Source organism: Furipterus horrens, unplaced genomic scaffold (assembly GCF_987537825.1).
Source record: "Furipterus horrens unplaced genomic scaffold, mFurHor1.1.pri manual_scaffold_7, whole genome shotgun sequence".
In the NCBI taxonomy this organism is placed as follows: Eukaryota; Metazoa; Chordata; class Mammalia; order Chiroptera; family Furipteridae; genus Furipterus; species Furipterus horrens.
The window spans coordinates 140,518,055-140,534,470 of record NW_028327177.1 but is presented as its reverse complement, the minus strand read 5'-3'; the positions used below and the strand labels follow the sequence as shown (position 1 = coordinate 140,534,470).

The following is a 16,416-nucleotide window of genomic DNA, read 5'->3' as shown; positions in this document are numbered from 1 at the left end:
AACAAAGTTATTAAAAAACTCAATCCAAAGCATTTCATAGAAACGTCCTCAGAAGTGTACAGACAGACTCTACTGAGAGAGGCCTAGCAGATGGTCACACAGAACTTGTATCATTTGGTCCACAGGTAGCACCTGAGGGAAGGAGAACGGATGAACAGATGGAGACGTTTCTCTTCCATACACACCTGGGTTGGCACTCGAAGGCGTAAAAACCTCTCCCTTCACATGCTTATGTCTTGCAGAGATTTTTTTTTAAATTTATTTTTAGAGAGAGGGGAAGGAAGGGCAATAGAGAGGGAGAGAAACATCCATGTGTGGTTGCGTCTCACACGCCCCCAACTGGGGACCTGGCCCGCAAACAAGGCCTGTGCCCTGACTGGGAATCGAACCCGTGACCCTTTGGTTCGCAGGCCGGTGCTCAATCCACTGAGCCCCTCCAGCCAGGGCTTGCAGAAGATTTTGAACTACTGTGTTTTTGGGAGCTTGATCCATATTCATTTCTTTAAAGAATGAACATTTGTTTTCCTAGAATTAGGACTGGAAATTACTTGACACGAAGAGGGGAGAGGAGGAGATGGCTGTCTAATTTCAAATGCTTACTAGGTGTCAGGTGCAATGCAAAATGTTCCGTACGAGTTTATCATTCACCAAGAGTCACTCCTCACATGTAATGTCGCTTCTCAAGAAGGTTCCCTATCATGCGTTCTCTCAATACCAGCGTGTTCACTATTTTTATAGTGCTTAGCACTGTCATACATTATTTTGTCTGTCTACTTGATCATGCACTAAACGAGAATTTATACAACTTGTCTCGTTTACAGCAGCACCTCCAGCACGCAGAAAGGTGCCTGGCACACAGCAGGCCCTCACGGACGTATGACTTCACCTGACGCGCACCAGAGCCCCGTGGGGTACTGACAACAGAGGGAGCTGAGACGGAGGGAGGCTAAGAGACTTGCCAGAGACGACCCGACCATGAAGTAACATCGGACTGCAGCCTACACGCCTCTTTTCTGTGTCACGTACGAATTTCCCGAGACCCCATTCTCAAAATTTTTTCATTAAAACTGTTTCCACACATCCCAAGTTGTAAGAAAGGTTATTAAAAGAATGCTGATCGGGTCCTGGCTGCTGTGGCTCAGCGGATTGAGTGCCGGCCTGCAAACCAAAGGGTCACCGGTTCGATTCCCAGTCAGGGCACATGCCCGGGTTGCGGGCCAGGTCCCCCTGTTGGGGGTGCACAAGAGGCAACCACACATTGGTGTTTCTCTTCCTCCCTCTGCTCTCTCTAAAAACAAATAAATAAAATCGTTTAAAAAAACAACAAAGAAAGACTGCCGCTGGAATGTGCGTGTACGCAGCGCGGCAAGAGGAGGCTGCTGTGTAGTGGTGCTAGCGGTACGCCCTTGGTCCCATGACTAGGGGAAGAATGAAAACTTAGGAAGTAAGAGTAGACTGAACAAGGATATGGTGATGTCTTATTAAGGAATAACTCCAAGGAATATTGAAAATGATATCAGACAGAAACTTGGAGCACATTTGAGAACACCCTATGGGAACCATGAGTAAGTACCACATAACCTCTGTCACCTTTCTCGCTCTGAGATTATAAGGCTCTAGAAGACAGAGCTGTCCTGGTACTCAGGCTCCTGCACAGAGTGTGTACGGTACCCTATGCATGAGAATGTCTACCTGTCAAAACATTGTGTTTCACCCGTGGAAGAATCCCTGGCCTGCTCCTGCTTTGTTCTGCTGTCCTGTTCACAGGGCAAGAATCGCCCACTCACCAGGGCTCTGGAGCCCCTCAGAGTGCGCACAGACTGGGCAGGGCGGGCGAGAGGCAGGGCGCTGCTGTGTAAGTGAGCATCTTCCCAGGCAGGGCTCTAACAGAAACCCTGACTAGGGGCAGACTGTGTTTCCACAGGAGGCCGCCTGTAAAAGCGCTTTGTGGGGCGGGGTGCTTTAGACAAGATTCCTGGGGCAGGGTGGAGGGAAGAGGCAGGGAAGGCACAATACTGCCTCATTTTTCTAAGATTAAATAGCTCTGATTAAAAGCAACACTCCTCTCAGAGAAACACCCAGTTAGTCGGGGGAATGGTACAGAAGAGATGGCACCGGCCATGGCTCCCCCACTTATGTTTCCATCACGCACAGCACTGCTCAGTACAGCGGCAAAGGACTTCACCACCACTCACTCGTGAGAACAAGATGATTATGAATTAAACGAGTGTTCGCAAATTAGGACAGACTGTCAGAATAAAATCACCCACAAGCATACAGACTGGGGCCTTCATTCTTCTCCCCCAGTACTGGGAGGCAGTACATTTTCTGACACACAATCAGTGTCCGTCAAATGACCGATTTGATGATGGACACAGAACAATCAGTCAACAGGAACTCTGCAAGGGGACAGGGTCCTGACCCGGTCATTCTGTGAGGATCTAGCAGTATTTACACCACTCGCAGCGGAGAGGGATACATCACGTGCCCTCCCATAGGACTTAGAGATGACCTCGCTGTGAGAGGAGAACAGGGCCAGACAAGGGGAAAGGCCCAGTGCGGGGGGCCACGCTGCAGGAACACAGCGCTGACAGAAGGGCCGTAGGCCATCAGAGAGGAGCCGCCCTCGAGCAATACTACTCTTCTCCCCTGAGCCTTCTCTCAAGGCTCGGGGCACACTGCCCCACACTGCTGCCGGGCAGCGGGCACGCAGCAACCACACTGTCTCGCTAGGCTTCCCTCTCTCACCTGACCGCTGGAGGAACCAGGACACCACAAACACCAGCAACGAGCAAACAACAAACCAGCCTTCCCCCAAGCAAGCACCAAGACAGGAAGGACTGTAATCATTCATAATGCTCCCCAAACTGCCTGACAGGGTTGAGTTAAAGACCCGGACGACAGGTCTAGGTGGCAGGCGAAATACATCTGGGTGTTTCAAACATAAGCTCAGCACAGATTCCGGTTCACTGGCTTTGACTACAGGCAGCCGAGACCGTGAGCACAACACTGCCACCTGAGAAGAACAACGAAGAGTGAAACAGACACGAACAGTCCGCGCCTCTCTCCTCCCCGACGGCCGCGTGCGGGCAGCTCCCCGGGCCACAGGCGCGCCGTCAGCGGTTTGCGCCCTGGGTCTGGTAACAGCAGGGACCCAGAGCTCCTGGGCCAGGCGGCTCCTCGAGATCACAAAAACTCAAGGGTCACTCTTGGCATCAGGATCCACATCTCAGTCACACTCCACAGGAGTGCTCCAGACCTGTCACTTTTTTCCGTCCATTTCTTTGGAATATAGTCCAACTACACTAGGCTCTGGGCTTTTGAAATGTACTCTGTGCCCATTAACTCGTCCAGAGGAACTGTCCCAGCCTCTGTTGAAGTTTCTCCTCGCAACTGCTTTTTGGTTGGAATGTGGTATGCTCCAAACACAGGTTTCTGGCACCTTTCCAAAGTTGAAGCATTTGAAACCCTCCCTCCCATACATAACACATATCCTTCCAGCATCATTTGACCGAAGTATAAAGCAACCTGGTTGGCCTCCATGCATCCGACGGCATCGTCCAAGAGTGAAAACTCCACGCAGGCATAGCCATAGTCGTAACCTGGGGACAGCATTTAAATACAGACGGGAGTGGTGTTAGTGGCTTGTAAACACAAACGACAGACTTAACCCCCTCTTTCTGAGCCCCTTAAACACAAGCCCTCCCAACGAGCCCCGCCCTCCCCTACACCAGGCAAAGCTGCTACCCCAAACAGAAAAAAGTACTGAAGGAAAGTCTGGATGTTTCTGGACTCTGAGAGTCATTCCAAAAAACGACTTTTTCTATTAACCAGGAAGATCCTCTGCCTTCTTTAACAGTGATGCTCTGGCGAGGGGAATCCCACAGAAAGTTCAAGTGGGGACCCAAAACATTTTAACCACAGGCTGAATCTTCTGAAAAAACAAAGTCAACAAGAATAGGAAAGTATCGGGGGGGGGGGGGGGGGAGTATCCCGAGAGAGGAGGTAGAAGCAACTGTCCCCAAAGCTATGCTGACAGTCCCTACTTCTCCAGCAGAAACCACCTTCCAAGACAGAAGTGCTGACAGGCTGAGGCAACTACGCGGTTTGGGCACCACAGGAGGCTTCTGGCTGGCAGGGGACAGACCATTTCAGGTCTTCTCTTTTTTTCTTCTTTCAACTCAAGTCATAAACCAGCTAAATCTTTACAAAAGAAGAGGTGTAAAAGCACAGAGAAGTACAAAGGGCGGGGTCCAGACTGTGCTTGTGCGCAGACTGGAGGTGGGTCGGCTGGGAGAGAGGGCGCCGGTGTTAGCCAGCAACACACACTGAAGAACTGTGCGTACCATCCGTCCTAACACACCCTTCACCTCCCTCCTGACCAATGTCACCTGTGGCTCTCACGACCCATGAGACGGCAAAGTCATGGGATTTACAGGCTGCTGGACTCTAACCCCAACCCACCCTATCATGTCCCTGCTACGCCACCGTCTGACCACAAGAAAGTACTGGTCAACGCACTGCTCCACAGGGGCTTCCAATACATCCTCCACTGCCTCACAGGATAAAGCTCACCTTTAGGGGCGACACTGTACAACTGGAACAGCAAGGAAAAGATGTGACTTGTTCAGATGAGAAATAAAACTCAGGGAAAGAAAAGCAATACAAAACGTAGTACAATTCTGAGCACAAAGTATCTATAACAACAAGAAACTGCTATTATTGATTTACGGTATCAAAGGCCAAAAATCAAATCAAATCATATTAAATTAATTTTTTAAAAAAACTAGGGCAATGGAAACATAACTTAAAAAGTAGACCAACACCTGACTGGTGTTGCACAGAGGATAGAACCTGGGAACCAAAGGGTCACCAGTTGGATTCCCAGTCAGGCACATGCCTGGGTTGCGGGCCAGGTCCCCAGTTGGGGGTGCATGAGAGACAACCACACATTGATGTTTCTCTCCCTCGCTTTCTTCCTCCCTTCCTCTCTAAAAATAAAATAAATAAAATCGTAAAAGAAAGAAAAAGTAGACCAAAGTTGGTAAAATGGGTTGGATTCTTTTTCACATGGAATGAATGGCCTGAAATGTTTATTAAGCTATGGCTTAAGATTTGTTAAATACTCCAAGCTCTTTATGAAAAGTTACAATGGTATAGGCTGATTCTTGCTTTGAATTTTAGGAGACGACGGGGAAGAATAAAAGAAAGGGCCGGAAAGCTCCGCATTTCTACCTGATTTCACAGCTTTGACCATAACCCCTGCACCTCCATTTAACTTACCACAAAACCAGCCTCTTCCGATGAGTAACTTTTTGAAGAAATGGAACTAGCTTAGAGAAACAGTGTGTGTAGTTGTATATAGCCTATTAACAACTAAAATTGTTTTATTATTTAATTCCTTTCAAGCGGATTCTCTTGATCAAACTCGGCGCCCATCTCATACGTAAAACATTCTGCTTGTGTAAAGAGCTCTGCACGTTTCTGGGAAACCCTGTTGAACAGCAGGAAAACTAGGGTGCCTTTTATTACCAAACGTCTAGTGCAAACACTCAAATGCATGTCTACGATCAGAAAGGGGCAGCTACAGGGCAGGCAAACCCATTCTCACCTGTGCTGATGCCCGCTACAGAAACACTTCAAGGAGTGGGGTAAAGCAAGCCACAGCTGAGCTGCCAAAATGAAAACAGGAACTAACAGCAAACAGGCAAAATCTTGAGTTTACATTCTTTCTTTCTAAATATATTTTAATAAATTAATTTTTAGAGAAAGGGAAGAAAGGGAGAAAAGAGGGAGAGAAACACCAAGGTGTGGTTCCCTCTCACACACCCCCAAGTGGGGACCTGGCCCGCAACCCAGGCATGTGCCCTGCCTGGGAATTGAACCGGCAACCCTTTGGTGTTTGCAGGCCGGCACTCAATCCACTGAGGCACACCAGCCAGGGTGAGTGTCCTTTCTATGCTTACAGAAGTAACTATTGTGGCCCAGAGGAGCACACAGAATCAGGGGGCGGGGGGGAGACAGAGAGAGACAGAGACAAAGAGAGAGAGAAAGGATTCATGACAATATTCATACTTTGCTAAAGGACAGATACTAAAATCACTGGGAAGGAAAAGATGGTCTGCAGGGGACATTAAGAGAATCTAATAGCGCCCTGGCTGGTGTGGCTCAGTGGATAGAGTGGCAGCCTGCGAAATGAAAGATCGCCAGTTTGATTCCCAGCCAGGGCTCATGCTTGGGTTGCGGGCCAGGTCCCCAGTTGGGGCGTGTGAAGGCAACATCAACCCTGCAGTACTGTATATGTTGACAACATACTTCAGATTTAATATTTAATTCACAAGCCCAGTGCTCTGTTCAATTTCTTATGCCTATAACTTTAGCTATCAAAGAACAGAAATTTAAAGTTTAATTATAATGCCTAAAACTTAAAAAATAATAAGTTTAGAAAGTACACAATCTTATCCCAGGCATTTTGTATGTCCAAGACTCATGTCTGTACCATAATTAACAAAACTGATGATAATACTAAGTAGTATTTACATAGCATTTGCTGCTGCAAGGCTATAATCAAAATACTATACATACATTCACAGAATCCTCACAAGACTGCTCCATGAGGCAGGTATTACTGACCACATCTTACCCATGGTGAAGCAGGCAAACAAAGAATAGCCATTTGCTCAAAATCACCAATGGTAAGTAGCAACACCAGGCTTCAAACCCAGGCAGTCCAGGCTCAAAATGATGCTACAACCCACTACACTGCATAGCCTCTCACCCTTTAATAAGACCCTAGACTGATGGAAGTAATCTGAAGTCCAAACTCTCCAGAGTCCTAATACAAATAAGACCACGTCTATAGTTAAGAAATATTGAAATCTGCAGCATCACAAATTACTTTTACTCTCAAATATCAAGAGCAGAACCATTGTGAGTGGGACTGAGCATGTAAGTTAGAAAGCAATCACTCTCATGGACTGACTTACACGGGCTACGAAAATTCTCCTGAAAAGACAAAACCCCAAAGTCTTGTTGTCAATGATGGCTATTAAAAAGAACTGCCATATGGTAAGACACTTCATATAATATACTTAATATATATATGTTTTTATTGATTTGAGAGAGAAAGAGAGGAAGGGAGAGAGGGAGGGAGCGGGAGAGAGGGAGAGGGAAAGACATCGATTTGTTGTTCCACTTACTTACGCATTCACTGGGTGAGTCTTGCATGTGCCCTGACTGGAGATTGAACCCACAATTTTGGTATAGTGGGACGACACTCTAACCAACTGAGCTTTCCGGACAGGGCCTTAATATATTTTAAAAGCTTTAAAAATGAGGATAATTATATAAAATGTGCATAGGAAAAAGGATTAGAAGTACACAGAATGAAGAAGTCACACCTAACTCAGAGGTCAGGAACAGAAGTCAGCGTATGGGATGAAAATCACGCATCGTCCAAATCATCCTGAAACACCCTGTGGCGAAGAACAACATACCATCTCTCAACACAGGTCAAGTCCAACACTGCCAGTTCTTCCTCGGGCGTCACTACAGATCGCTTTCCTCTTGGCTGACACCAGACGAGGAGGCTGGCTTGTATTTAAGGGCCATAATGTTACGGAAAACATAGCACTTTAAGTAACAGAATCACAGCCAGCACAGTGAGTGCTCACGCTCAGGGAAAACTGGACGCAGAGACCAGCTGAAGCCAGAGCGGGATGACTCCCCCGCCTCTCACGCTAACTTCGGGAAGGGAGACGGGGTGCAGGAGGGAGGGGCAGGGCTGCGCACGCACAGGTGGGCACACAGGGCCCGGAATGCCGTGTGCAGCAGGCGCGCACAGCAGCGGTCACAGCGGGTGGGCTGTCAGAGTGAGGTCACTGAGCTCCTACAGCCGCAGGAAAAGGCTTAGGAGGCACCGCAGGTACTCATCCCGCCCGGAGACCTACACTTCGGAGAGCAACCACCAACCTTGCAGTCAGAACCGTTTGGAATTATCAAGATGGTAAACTCAAAAAAAAAAAAAAAAGAAAGAAAGAAAGAAGGAAGGAAAGAAAGAAAAGAAAAAAAAGAGAAAAGACTGGTAAGCTCAGCGTTAACAGTCCCATAGACAGGGTCTTACCTACAGTAACAAAAGGTCCCTCTTACGATCTTTTCCTTCCACTGCCACATGCTGGGGAGAGGTCTGGCGGGCTGAGGGGCCTTAGCGCTCGTTTACATGACTATTACAGACCATACAGACTCCATGTTCTAACCTGGAATTATAGGTTTCTCATAGAAATGTGAATGCTCTTATACGTTTTTGGGGGGGCAGCTGAGGATGAAAAGGCAAAGGGGGGGAAGTGATCAAGGTAAAATTAATATTTCAATTCTTATCTCTTTATTAACCATGGGATTGCCTGTTTCCTGAAAAAGAATCTGTGCTAAAAGCTCCCCAGGTACTTATGGGGGAAAAAGGCACACAACACGAAGCCCTGATAAGTGATGCCCAACCCCAGAGTCAGTTCTGTGGTCTCCACCCCCCAAAAGCTGACTTGGTGATGCTGACAGACATGGCCCTATCATGCGAGTCAACTGTTAGTCGCCACCAAGCCCGGCTTCTGCAGCAATTGTACAGCAAATGAGATGCGCAGCCCCATCTTCAAGGTGATCTAGAAAAACCCGACTAACGTAAAGAAGTCTGGCTGAATTTCCCGTTAGGGGAGTACTAACTGACTTTGAAAATAGCACAGAACATATATACCAAATATGAAATGCAAAGAAGAATCAGGATTTTAAAGGACACAGGCACAGAGGAAAGGAAATTTCTTTATTGTATTAGGTATCTTTGAGGGAAAAGAGAACAGTTTCTCCCTCTGAACAAGAATTGTTATTTCTATGGGAAAAAAAGCATTACAAATATAAAAAGCACCATGAAAAAATCTTAACAGAGATTCAAAAGGGCTTAGTTCATAGGTCCTGTTTTCCTAATTCCACTTCACTAGTGATACAGGTTTTGAGAAAAAAAGTAAAATATTATCAAGTTAAGAGATTTTAGCAAGAACCAAAATAGAATCGATCTAGGCACCTAAATTTCTATCAATGAGAATTAAAAAACCAAGGAGCCCTGTGTGCAAGATTTCTAACAGGCCCTGGGCTCCGTGAAAACCTCAAATCAATATGCAGCTTTTGTTAGGAAAATCAGGAAAATACCTGATTTACGTGTCAAACTCCCATCTGGGAAGAATGGGATTGGCCCGCAGGACAGCCATGACTGACTGTCTCTCCCCCGCAACCATGCACGTGAGTTGCCGGTTTGTAAGAAAACAGATGAAACAGGGAAGATATGCGCTGATGATTACCTGGTAAAGTTTTGAAAGCTGCATTATGGTTCCATCTGCGCCAACTGGTTATTTAAAAACTTTTTCTTTTTGGTTTCTACTTTCAAGTAGTTTTCAAAGTCCAAAATTTACCCTAGGATCCCTTCTTCCATGATGGCTCTCTGGGCCCAGGGTAACCTTTGCTAGGAAAATTCTCACCCTTATTCAATTCATTTCTATCTCACTGACAGGAACAGGCTCTCTGAGCACAGTGGGTGGGAGCGTTCTTACCCTCGGAGAGCTCAGTCTAATAATAGTTATGACACGTAGATAGGTATTGACCACCTCAAGATGCTACATAAGTTGAAAAAAGGAATTATTCTTTTCTAAATTGAGCTGTAATTGACAAATAACATTGTATTAGTTTTGGGTGTACAACATAATTTGCTATATGTATATACTGCAAAATGATCACCATGACAAATTTAATTAACATCTATCGCCACCCACAGTTACAACTTTTTTCCTTGTGATGAGAACTTTTAAGATCTACTCTCTTAACAACATTAAGACATACAACACAGGACTGTTAACTAAAGTCTCCATGCTGTATATTACATTCCTAGGACTTGTTTACCTAAAAACGGTTATTTTTTAGAGCCTATGATCTCGTCCAACTGTTTTTTTACTTCAAAACAAACAAAAACCCTACCGGGCCGGCCAGCACCTTCAGAGGCCTGCATTTCCCCAGGGAGGCGCAGCACCAAATGCTGCAGCAAACCGCGCATGCACAGGGATGAGCCAGACAAGGGAGGTCCCAGGTCAGAGGGTGACGTCTTCTTTTCATTTCCGTGTCCCCAGCATGAGCATAACACCTGGCTCACAATGGCACTCAGTCAATGCCGCCTCAACTGTGATGAGCAAATCACTGGAGCAACAAGATGGGGAAAATAATTTCTATAGATCTGTCCACGGGCAGAAGCTACAACGAACTCACCATGTGCTCGCAGTCAAGCCACTTCTCTCTAGGCTTGGGTGACCCCCTATTCCAAGGAGCAATGACAGTTACTCCCTTGTGGGTGGTTTCGGGGGAGGGGGCACGAGCTAATAAATTTCAGTACCCCTGTGCTCTGTTACACAATGCTAACAGGGACTAAAGATCAGACAGCACCTCTGTGTTGCAGCTAAAATTTTCACATGGATGAATTTCCTTGCTGATTTCTAATGTATGCTAAGAATATTCGGCTCCTCCCAAAGGTGATAAAACTATTTTCATTTTGAATGGGAAGAAATATATGGCCCGGCAACATCTTCCCCACTGTCTTGGCCCCAGGGCAACAAAAAGGAGCAAGACACCACTGTTCTAGGGGCTCGGGGAAGGTTCCACAGATCGTGGCTTTCAAGCAAAAAGTTGGTCAGGACGTGAGCAGATCACACCGGCCCAGTCCCTCGCCTTCCGGAAGTGAATCAGCCTCCAGAGGAGGGTCAGGCAAGAGGCATTCTGTGCGAGCCACAGGCTGACCAGACCATGCGCGCAGGTCATCTACGCCCTGTAAAAAAGAGCTGATGTCCAGCTGAAGGCACCAGGAACCAACCAGATCCAGTTCGGGGATCCCCAACTGTGGCATCATCAAAAGATACTTGGTCTCTGTTCCAGTTCCTTGGCACAGAGTTCCTAAAAGTCTTGGATGTCCTGAGTGATGAGGATGATGTGAGTGTCCTCTGTTCTAATGAGGTGGCTCTCGGCAGACGGCTCCAAAATGGAGTCGGGTCGTCAGAAAGACCAAGCACTGATGAGAAGCTTGGAACTTCCAACCTCAGCCCGCCAGCATCCAGGAAGGGGGCAGGGGCTGCAGACTGAGCCTGTGACCAATGGCAACGACTAATCAATAACGCGTGCATAATGGAATCTCCATAAGAACCTCTAAATGACGGGATTTGGAAAGCTTCCAGGTTGGTGAACAAATCCATACTCCAGGACCTTTCCAGACCCCTGCTCCTTTGTACCTCTTCACCTGGCCCTTTATAGTGAACTGTTTACGTGTGTCCCTGAATCTTGTGAGCCATTCTAGCAAACTATCAAACCTGAAGGGGGGATGGGAGAGCTCCGGCAGAAGGTGGGTGATCTGGGGACCTGAGGCGTGTGATGGCATCTGAAAAGTAAGGGCAGTCTGATAGGCCTGAGCCCTTCAATCTGCAGAGTCTGATGCTAACTCGGAGTAGTGTCAGAAATGAAACAATTCTAGAACGGCCCCTTGGCGCCAGAAGTGGGTGGCATCAGGAGGGGAAGAGATCTCATCATCTCTCTGACGATTGACGCGGGAGGCAAACACTGCTTTTTCACTGACGTCATTTGGAAACACGTTCAAATCTTCACCTCTCAACTGACCCACCTGGCTTCCTGCCAACGTCACCTACAAACACTACCATGACCATCAGCGACCTTGCTGACAGCACCTGTCCCCCAAGCAGCCACTTAAAAACACAGACTATTTTTGATTAAGGTTTCCCCCCAAAGTCCCTTTCATCAGATAGGCTTGTACATATACCAAACATATACCCTATCTCATAAATAAGGTGAGGACTTCCTAGGTTTTGATATTAGCCCAAAAGCGAAAAGGAAACTTTTAAATTTTCTAACAAATAGAGAATTTTAAGTTACTTACGATGATGTAAACAACAGAAGAGAAAACTCTGCCCCCTCAACATACCCCCACTGCACGGTTTTAGAAACTAATGTTAAGTCTGACAGTACCATTTTGGGCAAAACGTTGTGGGAGGGTCTACTCAGCCAATGTTTTACTTCCAGAGTTCGCACGTACATGTTAACTCATACTCTGGGTTGAAGAAACACTTCTCAATATTTAGACAAATATTATTTTACCATCAACTCACACACAATCTACATTGCTGCCAGGAATTTTTATAGCATGGCATGTGATATAAGATGATATGAGTAATATTTTCTTCTTTGATTTGAAGGCAAGCAAAGGCAGGAAATCATTTAGTCTTTGGCACAAATCCAGTTGACAGGTTCTAGGAAAAATCTAATGAAGCTATGCTAAAGCAATCAATGGTTTTTCTAACCTGTCACCATCATTCAGGAACAGCTGATTCACTGTTTTAAGTGACATTATCTAGTCACTTTACCTCAGCAGAGCCACCAAGTACTACTCCCAGCCCCCTCCCCAGCTCTGGTAACATGGGATTTTCTAACATGCATTTGACAATTATGACAACCAACTTCACCTCTGATAAATGCAAAAAGCACCTGAGCATTCAAATTAAACACAGGACAAAGAAAACGTTTCGTTTGTCCTGCTCCTCCTGCCCCTAAAGCAACGGAATGAACGGTAAAAGATAGAGCCCAAGCCAATGAATATCTTTATTTTTCTCTTTCCAGGCCAAATCTACTTTTTAAAATAGCAGGCAAAAAAAAAAAAAAAAGAAAGAAAAGCAGGAGGCCCAACAAAACCAATAGAAGAGAGAACACATAGCAAAACTAACATTCTTTCAACAGGACTGAGCTCCACAAATGAAATGTTACCGTCCCCCCATCCTGGTTTCTAAGGTACATTCTGAGGTGGTTTCAGGCGACTCTAAACATTTCAAAGTGGTCCTGATCATTTAAAAACTCCCCCAATGGCAAAGCAGCCCTCTTCTCGTAGGAAACATGAGAGACGCTTCCCCAACACTAGACTGAAACAACCATGACCTTTCTCTCTCGGAATTTATAAACTCTTATAACCCACATACGTTTCGGAGGCTGAAATATTCTTTTCTAAACTTTGGGCAGGGAGCCCACAACAGAGTACACAGAGGTTGCATTACGAAGTTGTACGTCTGAAATGTATGCCATTAACCAATGTTACCTCAATATATTTAATTTTAAAACAAATTAAAAAAAATAAAAATATGCATTGGAACGGAGGTACAAGAGGCCTCCAAGGGCACAGAAAAAGCCAGGTCGCTCTATATGCATTTTCCTCCACTTCCTGTGTGACCATTTCCTCTAACTCCCATGAAGAGTCCTGCTTTCTTTTTATTTTACCTCTCTAAAACTCGGGGGACATCATGAACAATTATTCTCCGACCAATGATCACCTCCAAGCGTTCTTTTAGATGTCACACTTCTTTAATCCTGTTGCCTCTAAAAGTCCTCTTCTTGTCATTCTCTAGTACCTTTAAGATTAGAAATCACCAAACACTTTTCGTCAAGTTACCCAGAGTAGTAAATTCTTCAAACTTTCAGCCAAAAAGAGCCCATGATGTGTGAGAACTCCCAGATTCCTTTATATTGTGGTCTATTCAGATGAAGAATACCGAACACATGCCCATTTTCCACAAAAACCAAAGCCCTTCACAGCCAAAGATTACATTGCTTATATTTCACCAGCATATCCTCTGCATTTAAACGCTCATAGATATTGGTTGGATGACTGAACCACATACAAGGTGGGGCAAAAGTAGCTTTACAGTCGTTCATATGGAAAATAACACAATAATGAAAAATAATAATACAAGAATAAACTGTTTCACGTACTCATAATTGTAAGCCTACTTTTGCTCCACCCTGCATTTGGCAGGTAATATCAAAGACTGAATTATAGTCTTTTAAGACCAAAGAGGGCTATTTTATTTAAAAAGATGAAAATAGCTCTGGCTGCTGGGACTCAGTGGATTGAGTGCCGGCCTGTGAACCACTGGGTCACCAGTCTGACTCCCAGTCAGGGCACATGCATGGGTTGTGGGCCAGGTCCCCAGCTGGGGGCACTCCTTCTCTCTAAAAATAAATAAAATCTTTTTTTAAAAAAGATGAAAATATAACAACATGATTTCTGTATAGCATAACTACAACTAGGGACAATCAATTACGGAACTCTGCCAAAAAGGTATAAGTACCAGTCAGAGACCATTACCATCTGTGCTGAAACTCTGCAAGTGTTGTCTGTACTCTTGAAAGTGCTTTTAAGAAGTCAACTTCTTTATGACTTGTCAACCAATTTCAAAAAGGTGTATTTTTTAAAAATATTTTTTTTATTTATTTTTAGAAAGAGGGGAAAGGAGAGAGAAATAGAGGGAGAGAAACATCAATGTGTGGTTGCCTCTCACACGCCCCCAATAGGGAATCTGGCCTGCAACCCAGGCCTGTGCCCTGACTGGGAATCAAACCAGTGACACTTTGGTTCACAGGCTGGTACTCAATCCACTGAGCTACACCAGCCAGGGTCAAAAAGGTGTATTCATAAAAATATAATTCACATACATAAAACGCATCCTTTAAAAGTGTACGGTTCAGTGGTATATTCACAAAGTTGTGCAATTACGACCATTATCTAGTTCCAAAAAGGCTTAGATTCACGTCAGATAGAAAGCATAAGTGATAGCCTAAGCAAGAAACATGGAAACAGGCAAAAATTGCCTTACTTTACATTTCGAAGGTAGAGAAGGTAAGCTAGAAAGAGAGCACAAATCAGATGTTCCAGTGCGAAGGGAAAGTGAAAAGAAGAAGTCAATGTATTTTTAAATCTTGGAAATAGCTTTTCTGGGCAGCTCCTATCTGCTGCCCATTGAAGGCAACTATATAAGTGACTTTTCCTCCTTGAACTGAAGCGGGGAGCCGAGCAGGCTCCTGCACCTTTCAGGCTAATGATCCCTTTCTTCTTGCTACTTCAGCAAAGGAGACTCTTCAGTGAGTTCTTCTAACCACCAAAAGGCACAGGGAGCCCCACGCAGCCTTGTACACCCAGGAAGACTCTGCCAAAGCCACCCGAACGCCCGGCCAAAGGAAGAGAAGACTACAGATGTCAGAAGCAATTCTTCCTGGAGAAAAGCGAGGGACTCGGGCAGGGAGCTGACAGCGCGCTGTGAATAAAATGCAATGCCTTCCCCAACCGGGAGGCAAATTCCACCTCAGCCTCGCAGTTCTGGGGAAAGGGGACAGAGCCTGCCGGCCATGGCACCCGCTCATCACTGTCCTGCTATTGGTATATTCTCAGAACAGCTACCTGCTCTGCCTCCAGACGTTGTGTGGTTTAGGCAGAGACCTCCGAGGCTACACAGCCCACCACCCAGAACCCACCAGGCTGGTGGTCTCGTCTCTGAATGATGTGATGCCTTGTGAAGCTGTCCCATTCTCAGATCCAGAATGGAACTCTATACCCAAAAGCCCCAAGGAAAGGGAGCGTGTGAGGGGCCCAATAAGAACCAACAATCATTTTAAAGCTCCCATACCCAAGGCTGCAGACTGTGACTAGCCATCCTTGTTAACCTAAGAGGTTTCAACAAAGGGGCTTAAACTGAGTAAGTCAGCTCCCAGAATAGCTTCCATCTTAAATGTCAGGGAAGTTAACTGTCCCAAAGAAAAAGGTTATTTTATAGTTAAGTTAAACTAGTTATCCTAAAGTAATCCCTTAAAATGAGGGTAAGGGTCACAAAACACCCACACTCTCTAACAGAATGTTCTACTCAAGTCTTTGGGGTAGAAAACTTTAAAAAATGAAATAAAATAAGGCAAATCCCAAGAAATTTCGAAGACAACTGAAATTAACCTTAGTTCCAGCACCTCCCCCAGGCTCACCTGATCCCTCCAGCTCAGCATCACGGGATTCTTCTCTAGGTGTGTTATTCCCCGTCAGCCACAGGGTCCATCCTCTGCTGCCACAAGAGTCACCCGGCCCGAAAAGGGCCCTCAGCTTGCCAGACATTCTTATTTTTAAAGCTCAGCCACCTTTTCTTAAGCCTCATCAGTAACCATCCTCCCCAAGTGCGAGACCACACCTGGTAAGAGTCCTGGATGAAAGCACCACCTTCTGCAGTTTTACAGTTGTGGCAAGTATGTGTGTCATTTTCCAATTAGCCAATGGTCAGTTTTTTCCTAAGAACTAAAAACAGTTCCTTGTCTATTCTGTAAATGCCAAACATACTGCAAAAATGTGCATTTGCATTGTTCGGCTCTAATTTATTTTTCCTAAATGAGGTTCCGCTACTGCGTCTTTGGCCGCCCCACTTGGGAGACCGTAACCTGTGCAGCTGCTCCATCAGTGCCGGTCCATCACACGAAGGGTTTCTGCCCCTCAACTGAGGTCATCTCTGGGTTTTTTCTTCCTTTTCTTAA

The 16,416-nt window shown here is 45.6% G+C and overlaps 1 protein-coding gene across 1 annotated transcript in view; it reads right to left on the bottom strand.

The window, feature by feature from the left end:
- RBM6 (RNA binding motif protein 6) overlaps window positions 1-16,416 on the bottom strand; it is an 89,274-nt gene that overhangs the window by 48,310 nt on the left and 24,548 nt on the right. The window contains exon 6 of the mRNA XM_090284777.1: window positions 3,529-3,602. Within this exon, the coding sequence (XP_090140903.1) occupies window positions 3,529-3,602 (74 nt within the window). The remainder of the gene's footprint in view (window positions 1-3,528; window positions 3,603-16,416) is intronic.